At 25.8% G+C, this 27,167-nt stretch overlaps 1 protein-coding gene across 1 annotated transcript in view; it reads left to right on the top strand.

The window, feature by feature from the left end:
- The first annotated feature begins 2,985 nt into the window (after positions 1-2,985).
- LOC122849995 (headcase protein) overlaps positions 2,986-27,167 on the top strand; it is an 81,005-nt gene continuing 56,823 nt past the window's right edge. The window contains exons 1-2 of the mRNA XM_044148947.1: positions 2,986-6,703; positions 19,615-19,711. Coding sequence (XP_044004882.1) covers positions 5,964-6,703; positions 19,615-19,711 — 837 coding nt within the window. The 5' untranslated portion in view covers positions 2,986-5,963. The remainder of the gene's footprint in view (positions 6,704-19,614; positions 19,712-27,167) is intronic.

Consider the following 27,167-nt stretch of genomic DNA (forward strand, 5'->3'; position numbering starts at 1 on the left):
GAGTGTACTTGTACGAGAGATATCGATTTGTCGAGGGTGAATGTGACCCACCCTTTATCCTCCCTCACTCTGACAATTTCGCATGTATACCCCTTCTCACTGCGGCATCAGCGTGAACCTTCAGTAATTTGCGATCCTGACGAAACCGTCCCGACAGTACATTGCCCAAACGTAGAGAATTTTCGCAAAGCCCCTGACCCCTTCATCTTCCTCCTATTTTACCCTCCAACTCTCTCTTTACTGCACCCTCATTTTAACCAACAAAAAAAAAAAAAAGAAAGAGAGAGGGGTTGAATTCATGATAAACATAGAGTCCAGGGTTGCCAGTCTTGTACGTTGTTAAATTTCATTTCTCGCAGTTGCATCAGTCATGCGCAAAAATGAAAATGAAAGTGCACGCCCATTGGCAATGCCAACCCTCTTTGAAAACCTAGACCTACACACCCCCGCTACTTGAAATTTTACCCTCAAATCATTGCCATATATCTGTTGTACATGTAGATATATTTTAACCACCCCATGGTCAACCCGTTGCCCCCAACCTTCATCGTACTACTACCACCAATACAAATTCACCATATACCACCCATTTATCTCCCTCTGCATTCTCTCTCAACTACTCACGGCCAAGGATTTCTGTTATATAACGGATTAAATCGAGATAGACGCATTATTTTTTATATCTAACATAAATCACTCTTTTTTTTATTTTACTTTTCCAAAATAATTTTCTTTTAAATTACTTTAATGATATTTATTTATTTTATATTTTTCTTTAATTTAGAAATTAATTATTTTACAATATTTAATCATTAAATTAAATTTTATTTTTAATAATAAATTTTATATTGATGACAAATAAAAAAATAAAAATAATTATTTTAATATTCTATTGTGCATCTTGATACATACATTATGTATAAAAAATAATTTTTTCCTTATAGCTATACAACAAACAGTTATTATTGTAACGATATGCTTTCAAATGAAAATAAATAGGGGATCGACATTGATATATTTTATAGGCCTACTTCTACTCATCCTGTTGCACTTACTCGCACTTTTTATAAATATCCACATATATATGTATATCTACTGTAAATGTGAATTATATTCTTTAAAGCGCACCCTTTTTTTAAAAAATATACATTCACATATGTCGACAGTACGAATCTATACATTAATGATAAATTATCATGCTGTGTACACATAAAAATACCGTTATGAAAAATCAAAATATATATGCCATTGCAATATTCATTTGTTCAAATTATATATATTTAATAATGGAATAAAAGAAAAAGTAAATTTTTCAATTATAAAAAATAAACAAATATATATTTTCAGTTTTTTCATATGCACATTTTTTTTATTTGTTCAAGGGTCCAATTGGTTTGAAGCACTGATTAAGTGTACTGATCTTGGGAACTGTTAAAAGACCCTGAACGTGGATGAGGTGGTGTGTACTATAGTCATTCATCGGCAATGTCCTCGAAACCCGAAACTATCAAAACAACTTTTATACTTCGTATTGGTGAGTTTTATAACTATTATTATTATTATTATTATTATTTATTCATCACACCGTGTATGGAAGACGAATAAAAAAGAAAAAATCAGGAATAAATGTTGGCTGTTGAACAGAGAGTCAGATTATCTTTGTGACTGCCTTGAAAATTTGAGTATATATATAGAAGACAACCAATAGAGAGAGGAGAGTAGCAAATGAAATAAAATATAAATAAGAGATGAGACGATAGAAAATCGCGGAGAGAGGGATACACGATGTGTGTACTACTACTATATATGATAAAAGGGGAAGTGCGTATATACACCCCAATTTCTAGTTCTTCATTCGCTCTTTCACATTGTGCCAAGGTCCCCCGGGGTCGTCACCGAATTTTCGAACGACTGACCTGCTTTCTTTTTCATCCCCTATCCTTTCTATTCGATTATTTCTTACTCAGTCACTCTTATTTATGGGATATATATAAATTTGTCCTAAAATTGATTGTCTATCTTTGTTGTATATGGGAGTTTATTTTTTTTTTCTCTTCTTCTTTTTTCCATCGTTTTTCCCTTAAAATTGGGGATCTCTGTATTTACGCGATTCTGGCAAACATCCTTAACCAAAAGTGGAGGTTCTTTTATGCAATTTACAATGCCCAACGGCGTGTACGTGATGTTTGTACAACTTCTTTTCCCGGTTTGCTTTGTCCAGTTTTTTTTATTTATTTATTTTTTTTTTTTCCACCCGGTAAAATATATTTTGAAAAAATTATTTTCTCTTTAACAACACTTGTTGTTTTGTACTCAATTATTGACCTGTAGTATATTTTTTTCTTTGGTAAATTTTATTATATATTTTTTGAATATAACTCTGGTAATTTAAATTTTTGAAAAACAATTTTTTCATATTAAATTTATGAAAATTTTTATCGTATCATAGTAACGATCTGCCTACCACTTCTGTTTGTTTAATAAATTTTTTTTTATTTTGTTTTTTAATAGGAGTTTTTTTATAAGCCAATAAATTTTAATTTTTATATATTCAACCCTTCCATCGTGTTAAGTTTCACCTTTTAAAAATTTACGATTAGCTATTAAATTATGCAATGTGCAATTTGAGTAATATCTTGTTTCAAAAAAAAAAAAAAAATTTTATTCAAACATATTGGATAAAAATATTGTCAATATTTGTTTAATATTTTGAGTAACAAATTAAAAACAAATGAAATTATTTAAATTCTATTTTTACTCGGAAAACAAAGTATAAATTTTTCCATAAAATTAAAAGAAAAGAAAAAAAAAAACAAAATAAGTATTTAATTTACTCATTAAAAAGTTAATTAAAGAATATCAATTAAAAATAATTTTAAGAAAATTAATAACAATAACAAGTGTCTCTCATTAGCAAACACTTGAATATAATGATAAGTCAAAACAAAACCACATTGATGATAACACCCTGACGTAATTCAACATTTTGATATGATAAAACAAGCCTTGTCGTTATTTTGTTATTTTTTTACTGATTTTTTTGTTATTTTTCTTTTTTTTTCAAATGATAATGTATCATACGATATAACTTACAGCATCGAGCCAGACCCTCCATTATGTAAAAAAAAAAAAAAATTAAAGAATCAACAAAAAACTCGTTTAAAGATAAAAATAAAAAAAAAATTTATATACACACACATACTTGATATAATTCGGAAGAAATAAAAATTGGCAAAGTAAAAAAATTGACAGTTTTTTAAATATATCTCTTTTGCATATACTAAATTTTTTGGCACGAAAAAAATATGAATTTTCAATTTTTTTTATTTTTTGACGATATAATAAACGTGTATTAAAAATCCTGGATGAATAAATAAGATAAACCGTTTAGACGAGCCCCCTTGCAATATAACTGTAAAAAATATATGTATATTTTCAAAAAATAACAAAAAATCGTAAAAGAAATATATAAAAAAGACGAAAAAAACTAGTGAGGAAAAGGAAAAAAAAAATCAGATATATATCTATATATATATAAAAATGATATGATATATTCATAGCACGTTTGAATCAAAAGGTTTGAAAAAAATAAAAAACATGAAATCGTCTCATCCAAGTTCGTCTACACTCGACCTTGCTTGGTCTAAATTTAAAGAGGGGATCGTTCAAATTTAAACGACTGTAAAATGTTTGTGTGTCTGTCATGGGCAAAGAGATAGAGCTAACATGAATCAGGCGGCATTCTATTCATCCACCATTATCATTATTTTATTTTTATTATAACACATACATTTATTATATACACACACATACATTAAAGAGTTGTTTGTCACTTACAAATACATTGTAGCAATTTAATCTGACAAGTGCGTTGTATTTATTTCGTGATTTTCAATGTGTATAAAATTATAAAAATATATATTTAACTAACGTACGTAATATGTTTTTTTTTTTTTAAATTTTATGTTTATCTATAAATTCAAAAATCTTTAAAACAATTGTGAATTTAAAAAAAAAAAATCTATAAATGTGATATTCGAAAAATATATTCAACTTTATTAAAAGATAAATAAAATTTGACTATGTTTTTTAATTTAATTATAAATATATTTAAAAATAACTCAAATAAAAATAAACATATTTACTTCGAAAGTTAAAATACATTTTTACAATATTACGATAAACAAAAAAAATTAAACAAGTAGTACAAGTCAATGATATGTTCAAGTAGTGGTAATCACATAAGACGAATTGTCTGTAATTTATCAAGCTTCGAAAAACAAGTTGGAATGTCAAAACATTAACACAAAACATTTTCAACTTGATCATACCATTGAATTTTTTTGCAAAACAAAATTAAAAGTACATACATGCACTTTGTTTTGCATGCATGTGGTTTTATTATCATTATTATTCTTCCACGTGTAGTTTTAAAATATAAAAATACAACACACAGTCTCACGATCTGAACCAAAAAAAAAAAACATATTTTTATTTGCAAAAATATATATAATATAGCATGTGTGTGTATGTGTATGTGTGTGCAGAAAAACAGGCAAAACGTGTTTCGTTTTGGGAACTGAGTCGAAATGTTTAAGAATAAAAATATGTAAAAAAAAACAGCGAATATTTAAGAAGCCCGCGCTAAACAGAAGTAAAAGATAGCATAATATATTTTCAAGTGTAAAAGAGTGAGATAGTAATATATGTCGCGCCACTAGAATATTGTACGGCAAAGTCTGGTAAACTTAGTTCTATATAATACAAAATAAAATATAAAAAAAAGGAGTACGGAGGGGAAAAAGCACTCAACATAAGACTCATCGATTGGTTCTTTAGTCATGACCCCCACCAGTGAGCTTTCCCTTTCACCCAATGGGATCTCACTTTCGCATTCGCCGCGCGGTAGCACAAACCGGCACACCGCATGCTGGCATGCTTTCCATACGATCCACCGCCACTTCTCAGTGACAAGTATACGAGAGAGCTTTGCGTTTTAAGGTTATAAACTACTACTATATGAAAAACAAAAATAAAAAAATAAAAACAATATTTAAAATTGACAAAAAAATCATAACGTCTTATGTTCAATATACATGCTTATATATTTTGACTCTTTAATATCAAAAAATATATATTTATGATTTTAACAATATACACGTTTGACATTGTATTTTATTATTATTATTATTTTTTATCGTGAATGGTTTTTTGTTTATTGAATTTTGTGGATTCTTGTTCGTCGAATATTTTATAATTAATAGTTTGTGTTGAAATTGTCAACGAAATTATTGGCTTTTTATTTATTTATTATTTTTTTTTCTTTTTTTTTTTTATGGAGTAAATTTATTTTGTTTTGTGAATCAAAACGCGAGTGTTTTAAAAAAAAATTTATTCATTTTGATATAAAAAAAAAAAAAAAAACAAATTCTTTACAAACACGCACTACGTTGGTGACCCTGACATTCATTTAGTGTATTCAAACGAAGATCAACAATTGAACGTGCTGTTTTTTGTTTTTTTCAAATATAAATTTGATACTTTTTTTTTTTTTTTCAATTAATAAATGATTTATTATAAACTATTAAACAATATTTTTTTATATAAAAAATAAATCATTAAAAAGTGAGTAAATAAAAAAATCAAGTGTTAAAGAAAATAATTAAAAAATTATTTAAAAACAATAATTAAATTATTGAATGGGACGACAAGTGTTGTGTCACCTGAAAGTGTATCATCGAGGGAAGATCACTGATGACGATGATGATGATGACACATTGAGAATAAAAATAAATAAAAAAAATTCATCATTTATTTAAATATAAATATTTCAAGAATTTTGATAAGAAAAAAAATTTGAGATAAATTTTTCAACATAAAAAAAACAAGTATAATAAAAGAAAAAAAAAAAAAATAATAATAGTATTATTATCATTGATAAATAAAAAAAAATAATAATAAAAATGGCACCGAGACGTCATGCTGGAAATGGACATGTTGGTGGACTACTTGATGTTGCTGGTAATCATGAAGTTATGGAAAATTTTGGTATAACTCAGGGAATAATGGGTACATCACATTGTTGTTTACCAACTGGTGAATGTTTACGTAGTGATACATCAATACGTATTAATTCACTTCAAGATGTTGTTAAGGTAACATGTAACAATGATAATTGTACAATGGGACAATATATGCATCGTGAATGTTTTGATACATGGGAACAAACTGTATTGACATATTTAAAAAATTGTGGTAGAGCACGTAGTTGGTCAGAACGTCAGCGACATCAAAATTTATGGACAAAAAAAGGTTATGATTTGGCATTTAAAGCATGTGGTTGTCGTTGTGGTAGAGGACATTTGAAAAAAGATTTAGACTGGATGCCACCAGGTATTGGTAGCAATATAACTGGTTGTCGTATTGATGATACTGATGCTAAAAAGAAAAAACGTAGAAATCGTCAAAATTCAAAGCCAATACTTGCTGTATCAACTGGACAATCATTACACGTCAATGGAAGATCAAGTGATACACAAATTATTGAAACAAGTAGAGGACGTGCTGGTTCATTATCATCAAGTAATGGATCAAGTTCACCACCAGCAACTAGTGATGAGACTTCAATCAGTCCACTTCATCAACCACAACTTATGATGAAAAAGAAAAGTAAAATTGACTTTTTTGGTGATCAAAGAGCTCGGTAAGTTTTTCTTCACTTTATTTATATAAATATTATATTTATATTTTTTTTTTTTTTTTAATGATAAAATAATAATCATGATACATTCAAAGTATGAATTTGTAAATTGATATACAAGTTCATTGAAAAACTTGAGATAATATATATATTTATATACACATTGATATTATTCACAATGAATTGCCAGTGTATATTTTTACATCAATCTAGACTTTATATATACTATGATACATACACCAACATCAACAACATCACAAGCAAACAAAATCAATACATACACATTCATATAAGCTTGTTTTTTAACATAATTTTATTTTATATATGTTATGTTGATCGTGTTGGGTTGAGTCTGTAATGCGGAGGAGCAAAAAAACCGGTCTTTAGTGAGCCTAGTTGTTGTTGTTGTTGGTGTTGTTGTTGTTGTTGTCGTCGTTAAAGTACTCGTACGGAAGAAGGCGGGGTCGTATTCCCTCAAGCTGCCAAATGAACGTTTAAAATTTTTGTTCGATATATTTATTATATAAATTAATAAACATAATGATATCACGAAAAAAAAAAAATATTATAATTTTACGATATTCAAATGAATTATTAATTTTATAAATTTTTTTTAATTTAATTAATTTGAAATTAATTAAATATACATTGATATTTCAAATCAAAAAATTATTTTTAATTATTCAGACAATTTATACAGCCCACATGCCTTGTTTATTTCTCTTTCATCATTTTTTTATTTTTTTTTTTTTCGTCTTTTTTTATTCACCCATATGATTTTCTTCACGTTTTTTTTTTTTTTCTCTTCGCTTTTCTCAAATACATATAGTACTGTATATATAACCATTTATTATTTTTCTTGTCTACCTTTTTTATTTTGTCTTTGTCGTTTTTTTTTTTTTCGGAGCAAGAAAAGGTTCTTCTATCTACATATACTGTGATGTTTTTACTACGTAATATAACTATATCGTTCATCGTATTTACAAGCACCAATATATATATATATATATATATTCTGACACTATGAATGAATGTTATTTTTCTTCAACTTGTTTTTCCTTGTCTGATGGAAATAACGTAGGTTTCTCAAAGTTAACTTGTCGTAGGTTGTGTTTTTCTTGTCTCTTTTTTTTATACAAAAAATTACATTTATATAATTTTCATCTTGAAATTCTTATACTTATCTATTAATAATACTATTTATTATTTTTTATTTTTAAATTTATCCATAATTTAATCGAGTATGTATCATTAAAAAAACCTGTTTATTTTTTTGTTGGCTATATCGTCTTCCACTCCTATTTTTTTTTTTTTTTAAATGGTCTTATCTTCATCAACGATTTCTACGATTTTTTTTTTTTCTCTTTTTAAAAGATTTTTATTCCATCAAATCAATACAAACAAGGCACTAGAGCACCTCCTATTATTTTTTTTTTTTCTCTTTGGGATATATACACAATAAAATGCTGTCTATTTTAATCGGATGGGAAGATCATCACAGAGTGCAGAGTGTATGAAAAAAAAAAAAAAGAAATAAAAAAAGTTTTTTATTTTTCCTTTTTTGTTGGTTGATTGTAGAGAGTCGACTTGAGGATGATAATAAAAAAGATGTTTTTGCAAAGGTATATAGTTGCAAGGTTTTAGTTGGTGAATAAAAAAATAAAAAAAAAAAGAATTTAAAATGCATGCATATACAATGATGATGATGGGCAACGGTGCATATCGAAAGAAAAAACAAGGTAGACACACGAAGAAGGGTTTTTGGTCACGGCGTTGTAGCCTTGACCATGGCCGTATTTTCATGGCCACATCGTGGTAACCAACTCACGGGTATTTGATATGTCTGCTAAGAAATAAGGGCCTCAGAGAGAATAAAAGTGGTGAACGAGACAAGGGGGGTTAGGAGGTCTAGTTGGCTTCAAGGCCAACTGCATTGGAGCTGCACGATGTGCATCAAACTGCATTTAAACTTACTGTGAATGGCAATAATAATAAATTTTATTTTCTTATCTTTTTAATTATTTAAACAATAATTTATTGATAATAAATTTATCATTTGTTAAATTGATCAATCATTATTTATTTATTATTGATATTATTAAACAATTTTTATTTTTTTTTTTATTTTTCAAACTATTTAACTGGGTCAATCAATTTTTATTATTTTTTGTTGAATTTATAAATTGAAATAATTTTTTATATCATTTTTAATTGCGTTTTTTTATTAGTCGTATAGTTTTTTCTTTTTTTTTTTGTCTGTATATATCGCTTTTGGGAATAGGCCGATTTTGCAATACGATAAATTCGTCTGCCTTTTTTTCATTTCTTTTTTTTTTTATTTATTCATTTATTTCTAGAGACTCTTGGCCCTTTGTCTTCTTTGCGCTTCATAGTCCCACTGGGTGATTTTTTTTTTTACTTTTTTTTATTATAATTTTATTTTTGCATTGTCCCGGATGTACGCTTGTGAGTTAAAGTGTGTGCTGAATAATATTTTCTATTGCATTTGACGATTTCAAGAGAGTATAAATAATAATCAAAAAAAGTCAAACAAAATGAAATAAAGAAATAAAGTTGCCAGGCTATGTGGATAATCGATTTGTATATTGAGGGGGTGAAATTGCGAATAAGCGATGAATCGAGAGATTCATATCCCTCGGGAAATGTGAGATCGAAATTATGATAAACGACGAGTGAGTATAATATGTTATGTCAAGTGGCTGCTTTCAAAAAAGAGAAAAAAAAAAAAAACTAAAATTAACAACAAACAAAAGCTTCTATAATTTATGTATTAATAATTTTTTTTTTTTTTTTCAATACTACACAATTTGTGGATTTTAAAAGTGGTCACGAAATAATGATAAAAAAAATTTTAAAAATTGAATAATTAAATAAATAAAACCTCTTATCTAATATCTGTCACTTTTTTTTTATAAATTGTTTGTTATGCCTCATTGGCGATTTCTATATACTCACCAATTAATTATCTGTTCGACATTTTTTTTTTCATGAAAATAAACATGCCAAACATAAATATACTACGACTAATTTTTCGATATATTTTTTAATTTTATTTACTTATTTTTTATAATTCTACTATTTATCTTTTTCAACATCAAAATTAAAGATTATTATATTTAGTATATATGTATTGCGGAAGTACCTCACGGTCAAATAGAAAAAAAAAATAAAAATCATTATTAATATTAAAAATAAAATAGTATACAAACTTTTACCGAAGCTTATTTTTGATGATCTTGTTTGTTTGGTGAATAATGAAGAATTAAAAGACACGCCACAAATTTTAGAGCCGTGGGCGTATTATTCGAGTGTTGAGTCATGGTATGAGCAAAAAAAAAATATATTATATATCTAAAAAATAAGATCGAGGTAGCTTAAGAGTGAGATACAAAATGGAGAAAATAAAATTGGTACAGGGAAATAAGAAAAAAAAATATATATTCGTCTTCGTGTGAGAGAAAAATAAATTAGTGTGCCAGAAATTTAGAACATATAGGCTCCACGTGTTTGTCTCTCCTTTAGTCTTCATCCAGAGAATGAAAAAAAAATTTAAAAAAAAAAGGATAAATTTTTTTTTTATCTTTTTCGCCGGTCAAGGTCATCATAACCCACACTAATTCTCCAACTGAGTAAATATTTTTCAAATCTGCACGTGTACTTATACTTTAACATGTTTTTATGTTTCATATTGCATATATATTTTTTTATATTTTCTCACATTATCCATGTGTCGTGTTTTATCTCGCGACATTATGTGTGAAAACAAATATTTAAAAAAAAAAAAAAAAATTTAAGGTTTGTCCAAGATTTATACACATTGAAATATTAAAAATAAAAAAATCTCGAGGCACGGCTGCTGATAAGATAAATTCAATTGATCCGATCAATCAAGAATACAAAAAATAATATAAATAAAAACAGTATTAATTTTTTTTTTTTTTATTTTTTTCTTGATTAATGATTACGATTTGAATAACACCACGTGATTCAATCACGCAATAAAAATTGTTATTTTAAAAAAAAATATAATATTTTTCAATCAGTCATTTAATTTTATAGTCAATTTCATTATCATCGTATTTTATTTAATGAAATTTTATCATTTATTAAATATATTTATAAATTTTATTGTCAAAAAAAAAATAAATAAAAAACAATAACAATAATTTATTCATCAATTAATTATTTTTATCAAATTTTATTGTACAAAAGATCTTGTTAATTGATTGATTAAAATTTATATGTCTAATAAAAATATAATTGATTGTTTATTAGGATAAATTAAATATTATTGTTCAATTGATAAAATTAATATATTATTTTTTTTTAAATAGACTTTGTTTTGATTCTAAAAATAGTTGATGGAAATAAAAATAGTTGTTTCAAGTGCAAGTTGGCATAGAGAAAATGACCCTGAACTGTGACCCTCTGTGTCTCAAGCTCAAGGATATCTTAAAGACGACAGGGTGACATGAGCGAATATATACATTTATTTATTTATTATTATTATTATTTTTTTTTTTTACTACTACATTCGTCTTTGAATTTTATTTCATGGTGGCCTTTTCTTAATTAAACTTTTTACCGTTTTCTCTATTTATCCTGTCCGAGTATACCGTCTATCAAAAAGAAACAAAAAAAAAAATAAGATTAACAAAAAACAAAATTGCCATTTAATTAAACTTTTGACATTGTCATTGCATCTTGCTTTATTTTTTTTTATATTTATATCAATATAATTTAATATTATTAAAAACTTTTACTTTGAGTTTTTAAAAGTGTCAGTAATATCTCTTAATTTCAACGTTGGAGATTAAAAATACTTGTTGTTTTTTTTTAAAAAATATTGTTGCTTTAAGTAGGAAGAGATAATTGTCTCAAAAGCATCATCAGAATTCTTGCCCAAGCTGATTGCTAAATTTATGCAAATTTAAAGAGGGTATGGAAAAAAAATATAAATAAAAAAACGAAAAATGAATTTTGTAGATATAGAGGAGAAATTATTTCTCAAGTTTGTATTTATTAAAATTCATGAATAATCCATTTACTATATTTATTTATTTTATTGGTAAAAATCTAGTGTTTGAAACTAGACGTAAAATTAAATAAAAAAAAATTTATATTTATGATTGTGTAATATGAATTACACAATTTTAAATTAAATTTTTTATTAAAAATAAATTATATGTTTACGAAAAAATAATATTATTAAATTTTATAATATCTTTATTTATTTATTTATATTTTTTGAATGATAAACAGCGTTATCTCGAGTTGAACACTCAAAACGCCAATAGGGCCAAAATAATATTTATTACATAAACTTTCATGTCCCTTAACGGAGATGTAAACTCAATGAGTAACATAAATACTTAAATACATTTAATACAAAGTGGTATGGGTTATGGTTTATTATATTGTTAATGTTTTAACTTAAATTATTACAATCTGTTGATGGTGTTTATATGGTAAAAGAGATACACAAGAAGGGGTTTGTTTACTGCTAATTGGTTTGTTAACATTTTCATGGTCTTGCACTGTTATATACTATCAACTTGAAATTATTATTTTACAAAAGTTTTGCAATTTCATGTGTCTCTTTCCACATGCGCCTAAAATAAATTACTTGAATAAATAATCATCGAATATTTTCGAAAAATATATTTTCCTTCAATTGAAAATTCCAACTAATGATACTGCCAAAATTTAAATTAATAAAATAAATAATTAACATTATCAAGCTTAATTAGAAAAAATAAATAAAAATACATTTTTGGAATTTTAAGTTTAATCTTTGTTTGATGCGGGTTTTTAAGGTGAAAAAAAAAATTAAAATGATATAATTTATAATATTAAGATAACTGGCATTATATGAAAACATTAATTAGTTATTTTTAAAATGAGATTCCTTCATTAACAAAAAAAAAAAAAAAAGAAAGTTGCGAAAAAAAATAAAAAAGATAAATTTGTAAATAAATAATAACCGAGTCGAGGTTTTTTTTTTTTTAGACGAGTATGTTAATTTTATGAGACTGGCTCATTGGTGTGATTAAAAGAGGGGTAAAGTAGATAAGTTAAAATTATTTTTGATAAACTTTTATATATTAATTTATTTGTCATAAATAATATTAATTTATCCGGAAAAATATTTTTAATAATTTTTCACAAGAACACACAATCGTGCGTGAATATAAATAGATAATAAAATTTGAAGAAAAATAAAAACATTAATTATATTATTTTATTGCGTTATAAAATATTTATTTTATTATTTCATCAAATGGCCTTCTGTCAATCATCATTATCATACTGCTCATTTCCTGTATAGTACCCTCTATAATTTTTTTAACACTCATACGACAGTATAGCAAAGTATATGTCACATGTTTTCGGCAGTTAATCACGTTTCCCCTTTTTTTTTATTTTTCATTTTGTTGACTGCAACCTTGAAATATCATTGAGCCAAATCGGACGTGTCTGACTAGTACGGGATAATCTCCTACAATAATATACATCATGAATTCGCAGAACGTTTCTATCAGTTGTCTATTCTCGGTCTGTTGAGCACAACACATTATATACAAATAAAATAAATAAAAAAAAAAAGTTAAAAAAATTTACTGAGATTATATATACTTCCGCCCGCAGGCATACTATTTTTTTTTTTTTTCTTTTTTCAACACCTCTATCTTGAAAAATACTAAAATTCAATTTAAAGACAAAAATTGCCTGCTTGTTTCTGACTTTTCAAATTTATCGGAGGGCTTCAAAGGACCCTCAAAGACCTTCATCTTTTCCCAAGGGTGAATGCATATGACGTGACACGGATGAAAATTGCGCTTCAAGATCGCACAAATATATTTTATTTGAAAAATAAAATAAATGAAATAAAGAAAAAAAATGACTAAACTAAAAATAAATTATCTATTGATTTTTAAAAATGATAAACTTTGGAAGTAAAAAAAAATATATATTTATCTATTTTTATCAAGAAGGAAAAATGATAAAATTAAAATATTAAAAAATTTAAATGTAAATTTTTGTAAAACAAGTAAAATGCTTTCAAACAAGATAAATACGACATGCTCTGTTCATTTGAAAGGGCTTTAATATAAATCCCTATAATCGTTATACGCTTGCTATGAAAATGTTGGACGATTATCGGATAAAGTTTGTGATCTCGATTAATGGCTAATATTAAGCGAGAACACGAGGGTTGTTATTCCAATCATGTATGTGGAAAATCATCAATTTTTTACACATTCTTTAAAATGTTTTTTATTTGTTTATTTTGCTGATTATCCTCAAGTTGATATTAATGTCGACTGTCGATATTTAATCTCACTTTGACGTTGAAAATTAAATAATATATAAATTTTAAGTCTATAATATAATAGTCAATTCACGTTAGTATATATGATAAACAAATGAAAGAAAATAAAATACTTAGAGAGACAAAAGTCTCACGTCGTCGTTACTCAATTTGTGTTCGTCTCGCGTTTATATATTTCCCTTTATTTTTTTTCTCATTTTATTTCTTACTCACTCATAAAAAAATGTACATTCATCTCTTTTTATTGCATGCTTCGATGATTAAAAACAAAAAGAATTGAAATATAAAAAAGTAAATAGTCAAACTAAAAATAAAAAAATTTACAAATAAACACTGTCCACGTCCGGACGTCCTGTTTCATTGTCTAAGAAATTTATTTTTTTAAATACATATATATCTAATGTTTGACTAATACTATTGCAATTTAAAATTCATTTAAAAAATTTTTAATTATTAAAATTATTATGAAAACTCAATCATCAAAAGCATGATTTATTTTGTTGATTATATTTTTTTGTTTTTCGTATTTCAATTAAGAAATATTTATGAATATTTGACTTAGAGATACAGTGTGGATTATTTTGGCATGTTTATCACGTCTAAACAGTGATAAATAATTCGTGAAACGAATGGAAAATTTTATTTACACCATGAGGTCACCTTAAACGCACTTAAGTCACGTGTATGCCCTCACTTTTTTTTTCTGTCTCATCGTTTGCACATGATAGTCTATATTTATTTATATATTTATTTTTTTTTTCTACCTACTCATAGTCACCAATTTATCTTAAAGTTTTTTTTCCCTCGTTCTTCACTCTACCTTTCATGATCCAGCAAAAAGCATACTCAGCACAGAAAAAATAAAAAAAAGCAAACCCACAAATTTGGCCACGTTAAATTATGAATCTCGTATATTTTTAGACGTAAAAGGGTTATATACCCAAGGGAAACTCAAGGGTTATACTAAATCTACAAAATAATATCATAACTTTTTGTTTTTTACTGTCATCGTATAAGCCGATGGACAAATAAAAAAATAAAATTTATTTAAATAATACATACACACAAAGTAAATTATCAACAGAAAAACAAACGGATTTAATTAAAAATATATATACATTTTTTTTTTTTTTTTTATTAAAATTATCAAAGATTAGAAAGTATTAATTATACTTTATTTAATCCTCAATTGTAATATGTGTTTTGTATTTTGTAATTTTTTTTTATAATTTATTTATTTTATAAATTTTGCACCTGCAAAATATGTCGTATCAATAAATTATTATTTGATAATACATCACCTGAATACACACACTTGCATAAAAATGTTTGTATAGAAAAAAAAATATAAGAAATATATTACTCAAATATTTGAGGAAAAAAAAAATATGCCTAGAATATTGTGAGTAATTATATAAATTACTTTAAACCAGGAATTAAAAATTAATAATAAATATTTTATTATATATAGAAAAAAAAATTCTTACATCAGCATATATGAAAATTTTTTTACATTTTAATTACACGCTTAATTTTCCCTCTGGCAAATATATATCATGCCAAAATCACGTGTTACCCTGGAGCAATAATATTCGCACACACCACGTGACATAAAATTCAGAGGGATATATACTCTTCAAGAATGACGAGGGGTGCCTTTGAATTTTTTTTTTATCGTTCTTTGTCCAAGTCTGCATCAAAACAAAAAAAAAAATAGAAAATTTTTTCTTTTTAATGCTTCATTCCAATCCCTGTCATATTTTTAAGCTCTTTGCAATTTTTTTCCTTTTTTTTTTCGAAATTAAAAACCATGATATTGCAATTTATGATGAAATTAATTTCTTTATATTATTATTATATTCGTATTTTGATAATTATTATGAATTAAGTAGAGAAAAAAAATTGGATAATTATAATTAAAATAATATTTTAACTTGTATTTATTTTCATATAAATACATGTGAAAATTATTTCAATTGTCTGATGCTTATCCAACGAAAATAAAAATGTTTTCCTCAAAATATAATAATAAAAATAATAAAATGTGTTGATAGTATAATTAAAGGTTATATATTTGACCCAAACGATGATGCATAAATATATAAAAAATAATATGAGACTTGTCTAGCATGTTAATGTGTAATATAATGTATACACAGATGAAAGTTTATTGGTTGTGTTGTATATTTGACTGGCATTGAAAAGCCGGGCGGAAGGGCAATTGAGTCAAAGCCGATATATAGTATCTTAACTGCGTAAAAAAAATAAAAATATATATACACACTCAAATGAATAACAACATTAATGCAAGCTTGCTTTAAAAAGGTAGCACTTAAAAATATCTATATGCATGTATGTATTTGTTAAAAAAGAAAATAAAACATGTAGAAAAAAATATGCATGTAAAAAATATATACAAATACATATACAAATATAGACTCAGATGATGAGACATGTGTGAGTCTTGATCCTCTTGAAAGTAGACGTAAACATGGCTCTTGTACACATATAGATAAAATATCATACATATAATCAAACTAAAAATAAAATGAAAAAAATACATTTTGTCGGTGTTAATGCACAAACACTCATTTTGAATATCAGTCATTAGATAAAATATATATGTGGTTGATTGTAATATGTGTGGGAAATTGATTAGACCTATTACTAATAATACATGATAAAAAAAAACAAAAAAAATATCATATTTTTCTATATTTTTAATCATAAAAATATGATAAAGAAACTTAAAATATCATAGAGATAAGTTTTTTTTTTTATAAAAATTTATTTATTTTTATATTTCTAATAATAAAGATTTTAATTGTCGTTTTGTTCATCATTGATTGTTAATATTTTATATATTAACAAAAAAAAGAAAAATGTTGAAAATAACTTTATAACTTGTTTACTGTTTTTTTTTTTGTTTTTTCCATTAAACATTATTCATCGAGTTGATTGTATAAGATTATATATAATTTTTTTTTATATATGAATATAATATGATTTTTTTTTTTTTTAATAATAATTTTAAAATCATTGATGCAATATATTATTTATAAATAAGCAAGTAAATGTGCATGCTGAGAATGATCGTTATACATTGACGTGACTTGAGGATAGAATGAATTGTATGTCTGCAATCGATCATAAACATATTGAACGCCTACACACAATTGCATTAACGTATTATATTTTATTTATCCATACGTGTATATCCATATGATATTATTAGTGTATATAATATATTTGTATTAATGTGAGGATAAAAAATTTATGAAAAATCAGGGCAGACAGTTCTTCAAAAGATAAAATAAAGGGATGTAATATATAAAAATGTCTGAGAGATGGATGATCGACTGATCACATACAGACTGTATCCACTGATGGCTCTCTGAAGTAAAACAGACAGTATGATAATACATATATGTTTTTTTTTTAAATAAAAAAACATATATAATATTTAACATGTATGTGTAATATGAGTATTTTGTATACATGAGTATTTTGCCCTTGGTAATGTTGTTTTTCTTTTGAAACTGCATTAGCATACCGCCAGCTTCAGGGTGTGTTAGCATTTTTCATAAATATATTTGTATTATTTTTACCATTTGTTATTTTTATTTCATTTTATTCATTTATACTTTATTTACTTTTTATTTATATATATGATTCGAAAATGATGATAATACCGGCGCGATTCACAACACTCAACTTATATATCAAAGTTGCTCGTTATTACGTTATAAAAGCAACGGACGAGATGATAATACGGATGTGTAAACGAATGTGCCTTTCTTAGAAATACTACTTGGCAATCCGTTATTTTTGTAGGGATCTCTTGTGTGTGCAATCAGCCAGAAAGTAAATTTTTTTTTTTTCTTTTCTGTCGTTTTTTATATTTATTTCCTTTCATTTTTTAGCTCTTTCTCCCTACTTGTCGTTTTAGGTTGTTTTTTTATATTTTTTTTTTTTTTCGCTATTTTTGGAGCTCTTACGTATTTGGCCTTGGTTTAAATTTTTTGTTTATTTTTTTTTCAAGTAATATTTTTACTTCCAGCCTCTTTTGGATCCCCTGAATTACTTGGTTATTTGGGCCCTTACCTATAAACCTCAAGACCGGCTCTTGATGGTACGGTGGGAATCAAGAACCAAAAAATAAAAATAAATAAATATTAAAAATAAGAAAAAAAAGTGAAGATGGGAGGTTTGTTGTAAGAACCAGTTTTTGAGTTGGGACCCACCAGAGCCGGTTATAGGTCGGCATGAATTCGCCAGCCATGACATAAATTCAAGGCGTATATACTGGCCCCGAATATTGGGAACAGTGTTTGTTGAATTTTATTTTATATCTTTATTTTTTTTTTTTTCCAATAATCTATTTTGAAACTATGATATTTATATTTTATTATTTTACCAGTATTCAAAAACAATAGGCTAAATAATTTTGTCACTTTCTAAATTATTTTTCATTATTCACAATCAGTATATATATTTGCAAATAAATTCTCAACACGATTTTGTTAAAAATAAATACTCCATATGCACTCTGTGACCTCGAAGAAAATATATTTTTATTTTTTTATTTTTTTGTGATTAAATTTGACGGTAAACATGTTTTCAATTTACTCGTGTATATTTTAGTGACAATTTTTTATTCAATAAAATTCACAATTTTATCGGCTTATCAGAAAGGAAAAAAAAAAAAACATAAATAAATAATTTTTTTTATTCTCAATATCTTTATATTAATTTAATTTTTATTATTTTTTGTTTAAAAATTATGAAATCATCATTTTTTCTTTCTTTCTTTTTTCGGGTCATACAATATGTAATTTTTTTTTTTTTTTTTCATAATAACAGTATAAAGAAATTTTAATATTTATTTATATTGCATTATATGATTTATTCCGAGTACAATTAAATACCAAATGCATGTTGGAATTTTAAGAAACAAGCATCTTGCAGAGACACACCTTTTTTTGTTTGTTATTCATTATTTTCAATTTTTTATTTATTTATTTATCTTATTACAATATTCGTTGACTTGCATAATATATTGATGTGTACTTTCGATGTGACTGACGTACGTTGACTGAAAATAAAAATGAATATTTGTCCCCGGAAAAATGCCAGAAACCAAAGTCAAACTGAAGGCCAATATTCATTTGTTTTGTTTATTTAATTTTATTATTATCATCATCATTTTTTTTCAATAGCCATGTGTTGACAATTTATTGATAAATAAAATTTATTATTTTTCAAATATGTACAACGTCATATCACATGATCAATTTAAATTGGCACTGAGTTGCTATTGAGTCATTTGGTATGATTAAAAAACAATAAAATATAAATTAAGAAATAAAGATGTTATCACTTTTATATGTGTCAAATTTATGTATTTGTTTTTTTTTTCATAATGTTGTTTATAATTTGCATACGAGAAATAAATTTAAAAATTTGATAAATTACATGCAATTTATTATGATACTGACAATGATCTTTCGATGTAATTAAAACCTGTCAATTTATATTTTTTTCATTTTTATTTTTACAGACAAAGTTGTGGCGCCAATGGAATTTTTTCACGTCGTCTTGATTTCAGTGCTTTCAATAGTCTACCCAGAACCAAGCTCAACTCCTATCATATCAAGGTAATTTAATAAAAATTTTATTAACTATTTATTTTTCTCATGCTTTATATAGCCAATTTATAAATGACGAAATTTTTTTTAAAACAATTTTTTAATATCAAAATTGATATATATATAAAATTATTTATATTTAATTAAATATAAAAACAATTATTTCATTTTTCTTTTTATCTACAAAAAAAAATTCATATGGTTTTTGTAGAAAGATTAAAATAATATTCCAATTACTTAAAACATTTTTTTATTTTACATATAAAAATTCATGTTAAAGTATTTTTTAAATATACTTTTATCCTGCATATATGCAATGATGATTTAAAAAATAAAATTGCATGAAACACGAAACAATTTTTCTCGGTCAATGTCTTTTTCGTCTAGCCAGTTTTAAAAATGATTTACGAGATACAATGTACGTAAACCACAGTGTTTTTTTTTTTTTTTTTTTTTTCAAACTAATCGACCCAAGTTTTGTATATACCAAAGTTGCAGAAAAGAAAAAAAAGAAAAAGGTTTTCGAATACACAAAGCTGTACTTCATTTTTTTTATTTTCTTTATCGGTTATTTTTTTCTGTATTCTTCGTGAAGTCGAGACCGAAGTACAAGCAGTTTGCTGTTCGGTTTTTTTTTTTTTTTTGGATTTAGATAAAACTGGCTTTGCATCAAGAAGTTACTCATTCTTTTTTATATTATTTTTTGTTTATATTTTTTTTTTTTTGGCTTGGTCGTGTTTTTTCGCTTGAGATTCTTCTCGCGGCATTCGTAGATAAAACAAGATAGAGGTGAGTGACGGTATCTAACCGAGCGAATCGAAATTGAATCACACACGACGCTTCTCGATACAATAAATACTTCGCCCTCGGACAATTTTTTATTTTCAATACGATGAAAATGGAAAGATATCACGAATCACGATTGTACGTCTGTGCTTTCACGTCACGTGCAGCTTTTTTATTTTTCCTTTTTTTTTTCTTTTGTCATTTATTGACGATATTATTGAATAATGCAAGGTTAAATAATTGCCAAGTTCAAAAAAAAAAAAAAAAATAGAAATCATAGATTAAATTTATAAATAAAATATTTGGACATTAATTTTATTGAAAAAAAGACATTAACAAGATGCATCATTATATTCAGTCTGAAGATACTAAACAGAATATCTCAGCAATTTTGAGAAATATTTGTAAGCCAGTATTTTCAAGAGCCTCAAGACAAAGTTGATTAAATTTCAAGATGATACGCACACACACACATAGACACGATACTTCAAAGACCATATACCTCATCTTGTCTCAAACTGAACGGAAGTTTGATGTTTACAGGTCTCGAGATGATAACCCTTACTTCCTTTATTTCCCCTTTTTTTATTTTTTATTATTCTCTCATTTTTCATCCAGTAACTTTATTCATTGAAAAATTTTAAAAACTCAATTGAGTCAAAGCTCAATGACATTTTATTATTTATAAAAATTTAAAAAATTTAGTAATATATAACTTATTAAACTTCCGTGAGAATTAAATATACAAAATTGATTTTCAATCGATTCATGGGGGAAATTGCATTAGCAAGTCTATCAAGTATGCGTTGTGAAAAATAAATAGATAAAAAAATGATGAGTTAAAAATAGTATGTACCGAATTGATAATGCGATTTCACTTTGCCGTTGAAGGAGCTGCCGATCGAACGAGGTGAGTTGTTCGTAATTGGAAAGCAAACTTGTTCGTTTTTTTATTTTTATATTTTTTTCCTCTTCCTACTTTTTAAATATTTACACAATATTTTATTTTTTTCTCAAGTTCCTTAGTGAGGATAAGCGTCGCCATATTACATGAGCAATATATATTTTAGTTTCCTTATTTGTTTTTTTTTTATTTTTTATTTTTTTTTGTACAGTCTGCATTTTGTATTTACTCATTTTTATTTGTCCCTCATTTTATTCATTATTATTTCGAGCTTGAGTATAAAAATAATAGCTATATATTTTTGGATATATGAGGGCTCTAATGACAGTTGGACGGCGCCCTTGAAATTTATCCTTGAACTGGGATAACAGACGCCCTCTTGACACCAAGACCTACCGCAATTCGATCGATAATACAAGGTAGACATCTAACCTAAACTTGCTTTTCCCAGTCGACAGTAAAAATAAAATCTAATATTAAAAATAATATATAAAACTTGTGAGTAATAAAAAATAAAATGATAAATAAATATCAGTTTTCATTTCTAAAAATAAAATTGAGATAATGAAATCAGCTCACTAATGAATGCTTTAATGATACTTGACTATTTTTATCTTTTACGTATTTTTCCACTTGACAAAGAAAAAAATATTGGATATTTTTTTTCATCTTATAATTATTATGTTATATAATTTTCATTGACGTGTATATATTTAAAATATGTTGCTCATTAAATTTTCAAATGAATATATATTTTTTTAGCAATACTGATAAATGTTTATTTAAAAAAAAAAAAATTAATGAGAAATTCTCTGTGATGACGGGGTGACAGTAAAAATGACAAAAAAAAAAAAAAAACTTAGGGAAAAAGATTACAGATCTTGTAATTGATTGTCAGAGAACGTCTTCTCGTCGTCGTCGGTGTCTTGACAAATCGTCAAACAAGAATTTGAACACGTTGGAAAGGGGATAAAATAGACAAAGTGAAAAACTCATGGATCAATGAGTACAGAGGCAAAAAAAGAAATAACAATTCGAGAAATAAATTTTTTGCTTCAGTTGATAAATATACAATTAAAAATAAAAAAAAACATTCTAGAAATAAATTTTATATTTATTAACAGCATACATGTTTTTCTTGTCAGCTGTAAGAAAACCTGATGATCATATACGAACAAAGAGAGCAAAAAAAAAAAAATCTCTATGTATTTATAGATGATGGAAAAATAGAGAAACAAAAAAATAATGTCAATGTTCTTTCTTCACTGAACTTGACTTCCGTTCTAGAACTTTTGTAACGTATACACTTGAAGGGTGAAAAATAAAAGATTCTATTTATTTATTTAACCTTAATTTTTTTTTCATTTCTTTCTTTTTTATTATCAAGTTTTTCTTGAGCAATGACATAACTGGAAGACGCTTCAATTATTTGTTAGTAAATTATTTTTATTCGTCACAACTTAAGCAAGTTATTTATTTTTCAAAAAAAGTTTTATATTATCTTGAAACTTTTCAAATTCATACAATCACATCAAACTTGAATTTCATTTTATATTTTATTATTCTCTGGTTTTTTTAATACACTGAGTTATAATTTGAAACATGGTCGACCCTATTTTGTGTTTAGATCGGTGTATGTACAATTTTTTTTTTAAAACAGTTGAACTTTATTTTATACTTATTTAATCTATTTTTATATATATATTTTTTTTTTTGCTCTTTATGTTTCACTGAAATTGTCAAACTCGAAATTACCTTTTTCTTTAGAATGTATTTTTTTTTTTTTTGAATCACAATTTAAATAATATAAAAAAAAAAAATTCCAGTTTTACTCTCGGTACTTTTTATGTTTGTGTTTTTTTTTGTATTTTAGTATTTTTTTTTTTTTTTGGGTTTGTGGTAGGCAAATGATGTAGATGTGTATGAGTTTATCCCTAAGGACCAAAAGCCCACTGTATATTTCTGCGTTTTTCCAAACGCTTTGGCGACACATAAATCTAAATTTTTTTCTTATTTTATTTATGTTTCTTCTTTATTATTTTTTACTTGTCGTCTTATTTACTATCTTCACTTCTTTTTTTTTTTTTATACTAAAAAACCATTGGCTTGAAAAAGAAATAAAGTAGGGTTGAAAAATAAAATAAAAAAATTGTATTTAAAATATTTTCAAAAAGACATTTAAATGGACTTGGAAGAAATAAAAAATAAAATATTTTATCTATAAAAACGTCAATTTTTAGGGGTAGTTTTTTATTTATTTTTTTTTTTTTTGTTGTTTTTAAGAAAATTAGATTTATCCACAAAGATAAATAATTTATTGCACGTTCTTGACAAGACCAATCGAATAACGCAATGCCATTTTCCCCCATCACCTATTTGCTGACCATAAAAAATCAAATAGGGTAGATTTTGTCAAACTAGATGGGCAGGTTTTTTTTTTTTTTTTTTTTTTCAAAGGGATACGTGCACTCACTTCAATAAGCTACGTCTGCAAATTTGAAATGATGAAGGTTTTTTCGATTTACGATAATTTATACGATTGTGTACATATTTTGTACTTTAATCAATGTTTTTTTTTTTTAGCTCTTTTTTTCATTTATTGTCTCATTGTTTATTTATATTTCTTGTTTTTCTTATATTTATTTTTCTTGTCTCCCTAACCAACAATATTCTTCGTCCTAAATTTCTGAATAATTCAGACACATCTGTGTATAGACCTGCGAGCTTTTGCGATATTCATTCGAATTTTGTGAGTGGATATGTGATGCGTGTATGCGTCTGTTTGTGTTTAGTGAACCAAGGAAAATCCATTTGGGATGATGGGGATCATAAAAATTGAAAGACAAAGAAAAGAAAAGAAAAATAAAATAAATCTGTATTTTCGTTTTCTTTATTTTATTTTTGTTATGGTTTTTTATTTTATTTATTTATTTATTTTTTTTATGGTCGCCCGCAATGTGATATCAAAAAATGATTGTATAAATCACTTTGTATGGTGGCAGTTAAATTCCACCCTATTTTTTTTTTTTGACCTGTATATTGAGAGAGAAAAAAAAGCAGCAAAAAAAAAATTCACTTTTTATTCTATATCAAAGTTGGAATTGCAAAATCGTCATGGGTGGTGGATCTTTGGTACTTTGGGTATAGATAAATCGATTTATCTGTTCCGGTTGAGATACCCAAACATGTTATAGAAAAATAAATAAAAAAACAACTGAATAAGAGTTTGTAGGGGAAGGTAAAATAGTAAATGCACCTAGAGACACGTGAAACTTCTGTGCCTTGGGACTTTTAGAGATTTATTATACTATCATTGGCATTGGTCCTCGACGAAAATACATACGAGCTATTTTTTTTTGTTCCGTTTCACATGCTGAGAAAAAAAAATTTAGAGAAATACTCAGTGGGTGGTCTGAGGTTTGTCGGTCGTACATCAAGTATTGTGCGCAAAAATAGTCACGAAAAATTTGGGGTTGTTTTCGGACTTTTAGATTTTTTTAACAATCATGAGCTTTTTTTTTTTTTTGAATAATATTTCTATAAATTTAAAAAAACAAGGAAACATTTGAATTCAATTTACCGAAGTAAATATTAATTTTATATTTTTTTATAAAAATAAATTTATCGAGTATTCATTGTATTGACGTGGAAAAAAAAAAAAGCTCGTTTGAATTTTTTCATTTTTTCAATTTTAAAAGATAATAGATTTTTTTTTTTTTTTTTTATATAGTTTTTTATAATTGCTTGACAAGGGAGTATGCAAACATGGCAAAATACCTGATGAAAATATTTCTGCTATTTTTAAAATAGAAAATACAAGTGGAAATAATTTAAACGAGTGCTTTCAGGTACTTTTGCTAATGACATTCTATTAAATTATCTCAAAGTGTAGGTAATAAATGAATTTGGAAAAAAAATAAAGAAATTGGGTTTTATTTGAAATGAAACATTAAACTATCCTTTGAAATTTGTTAAATGTAATTTTTACAATTTCCGTGTGCTTTTCTTTCCTAACGTAGCACATTACTTTATTTTATTTTTTTTTTGCTTGTTTATCCGTTTGTTTTTTACTATTGTTTATGAAACCTTTTATATCGTATATATATACTCATGTCTTGACTCCCATCTGCTGAGATAAAAAATAAAATAAATAAAAAAAAATGAAACAAAAAATTCGAATCCTCTTATCGGATTTTGTGCTGAGTATTTTCTTTACATTTTCTTCGAGTTTTCTATATATATTCTCAACTGAAAGTCACTGAAAGTCTCTTTGAATATATTTAATTTTTTTTTTCGTTCTAGTTAGCTTCATTTTTGTTTGGAAATTATGACAGTGAATAAAAAAAATTATACACTTTTGTAAAATTAAATTTAACCATTTTAATAATTGCATGTATATTGCGTAGTATTTTATCCACCCACTTGAACATTTTTTTTTTGCTGTCATCATCTTCATTTTTTTTTCAACTTGAGTTAAATCCTATCTGTGGATGTATACATGTATATTTTTTTTTTTTTCAATTTTTTTCCAATTTATTTTGTGAAAGACAGATGAATAGATGTTTTACGTCGAGACCTTGTCGATGAATTTCAAGTTGAGTGAATGATCGTTAGTTTATTTTTTCTCATATGTGTTTTCATCAAAATTAAATTTTGATAAAAGCATATAAAAACAGAATTTATATTCACCAAGTGAAAGTCAAAAAAGTCAAAGTAAAAACTTGAACAAATTCTATTGAATAAATATCAAAAAATCGAGAGAGAAAAAAACTGTTATTAGGATAACAAAAATAACAATAAAAATACTATTAGAATTCAATCAAAGTCTTGTTAGAAAATAAAGAGAAAACTTTTGACGAATTGTAGCTAAAGAGTTTGGTCGTTGGCCTGTACGTGGCGCTGAATGTCAAGGGCAAGGCCATTGGGTGTGTGGTTGGTTTTGTCGAGCCGGCTAGGTTATAAGCTTTTCGTGTTTAGTGATCGATATTTCAACCCAACTCACGATTGAATTGTATGAAGCCCATCAATTTATCAAGTTCAATCATTTTTACATTTACCAATTTTCTTTATTTTTTTTTATACTAAACAAAATAAAAGTAAAAAAAAGAATCACCAACTCATTCACCAATGTGTTTCTATCTAATTTAAAAACATGTACAAAAAGTAAAGTGAAATCGATGGATATTATTTGGCAGCTCTCTGCGCACATTTTTATGCAAATAGTAGAATGAAAGGTGAAAAATAAATAAAAAAAAGTATGACTCTTTTCATTGGGTTGAGTGTGTGTATATGAAGGGGACTTTGACGATGAGGGTTTTTGTTAAAATACAAAAAGGGTGCATAAAAATAAGGGATGCAATTTTTTGCTGCAGGCAGATTGCAGTTTTTTAATGCGTAATTTTGAACTCATACGCAGCAAAAAAAATATTAATGAAGAAAAAATACTTAAAAATATTGCTATTGAAAATTATTATTATTATTATATCCAAGTAGAAATTAATGTCAACTTTCAACGAGTTTTTTTTAATAGTGAAAAATATTAATTAATCACACGTCCAACATAATGCAAGTTCAAATAACTTTTGACAGAACATACAAAAAAAAAACTTGGGTTGTTAAAAAAACAAAATAAATTGGATGAAAATATTGCTAAGCTTGGTCTTACTGCAGTTGATAATGAAAATTATAGATTGCCATTGGCTGGTGCTAATAAAATTCGTATCATCTGCAGCAATAATTCGAAAAAAATAATTATAAAAATGAAATAAAACATGC

Source organism: Aphidius gifuensis, linkage group LG2 (assembly GCF_014905175.1).
Source record: "Aphidius gifuensis isolate YNYX2018 linkage group LG2, ASM1490517v1, whole genome shotgun sequence".
NCBI lineage: Eukaryota > Metazoa > Arthropoda > Insecta > Hymenoptera > Braconidae > Aphidius > Aphidius gifuensis.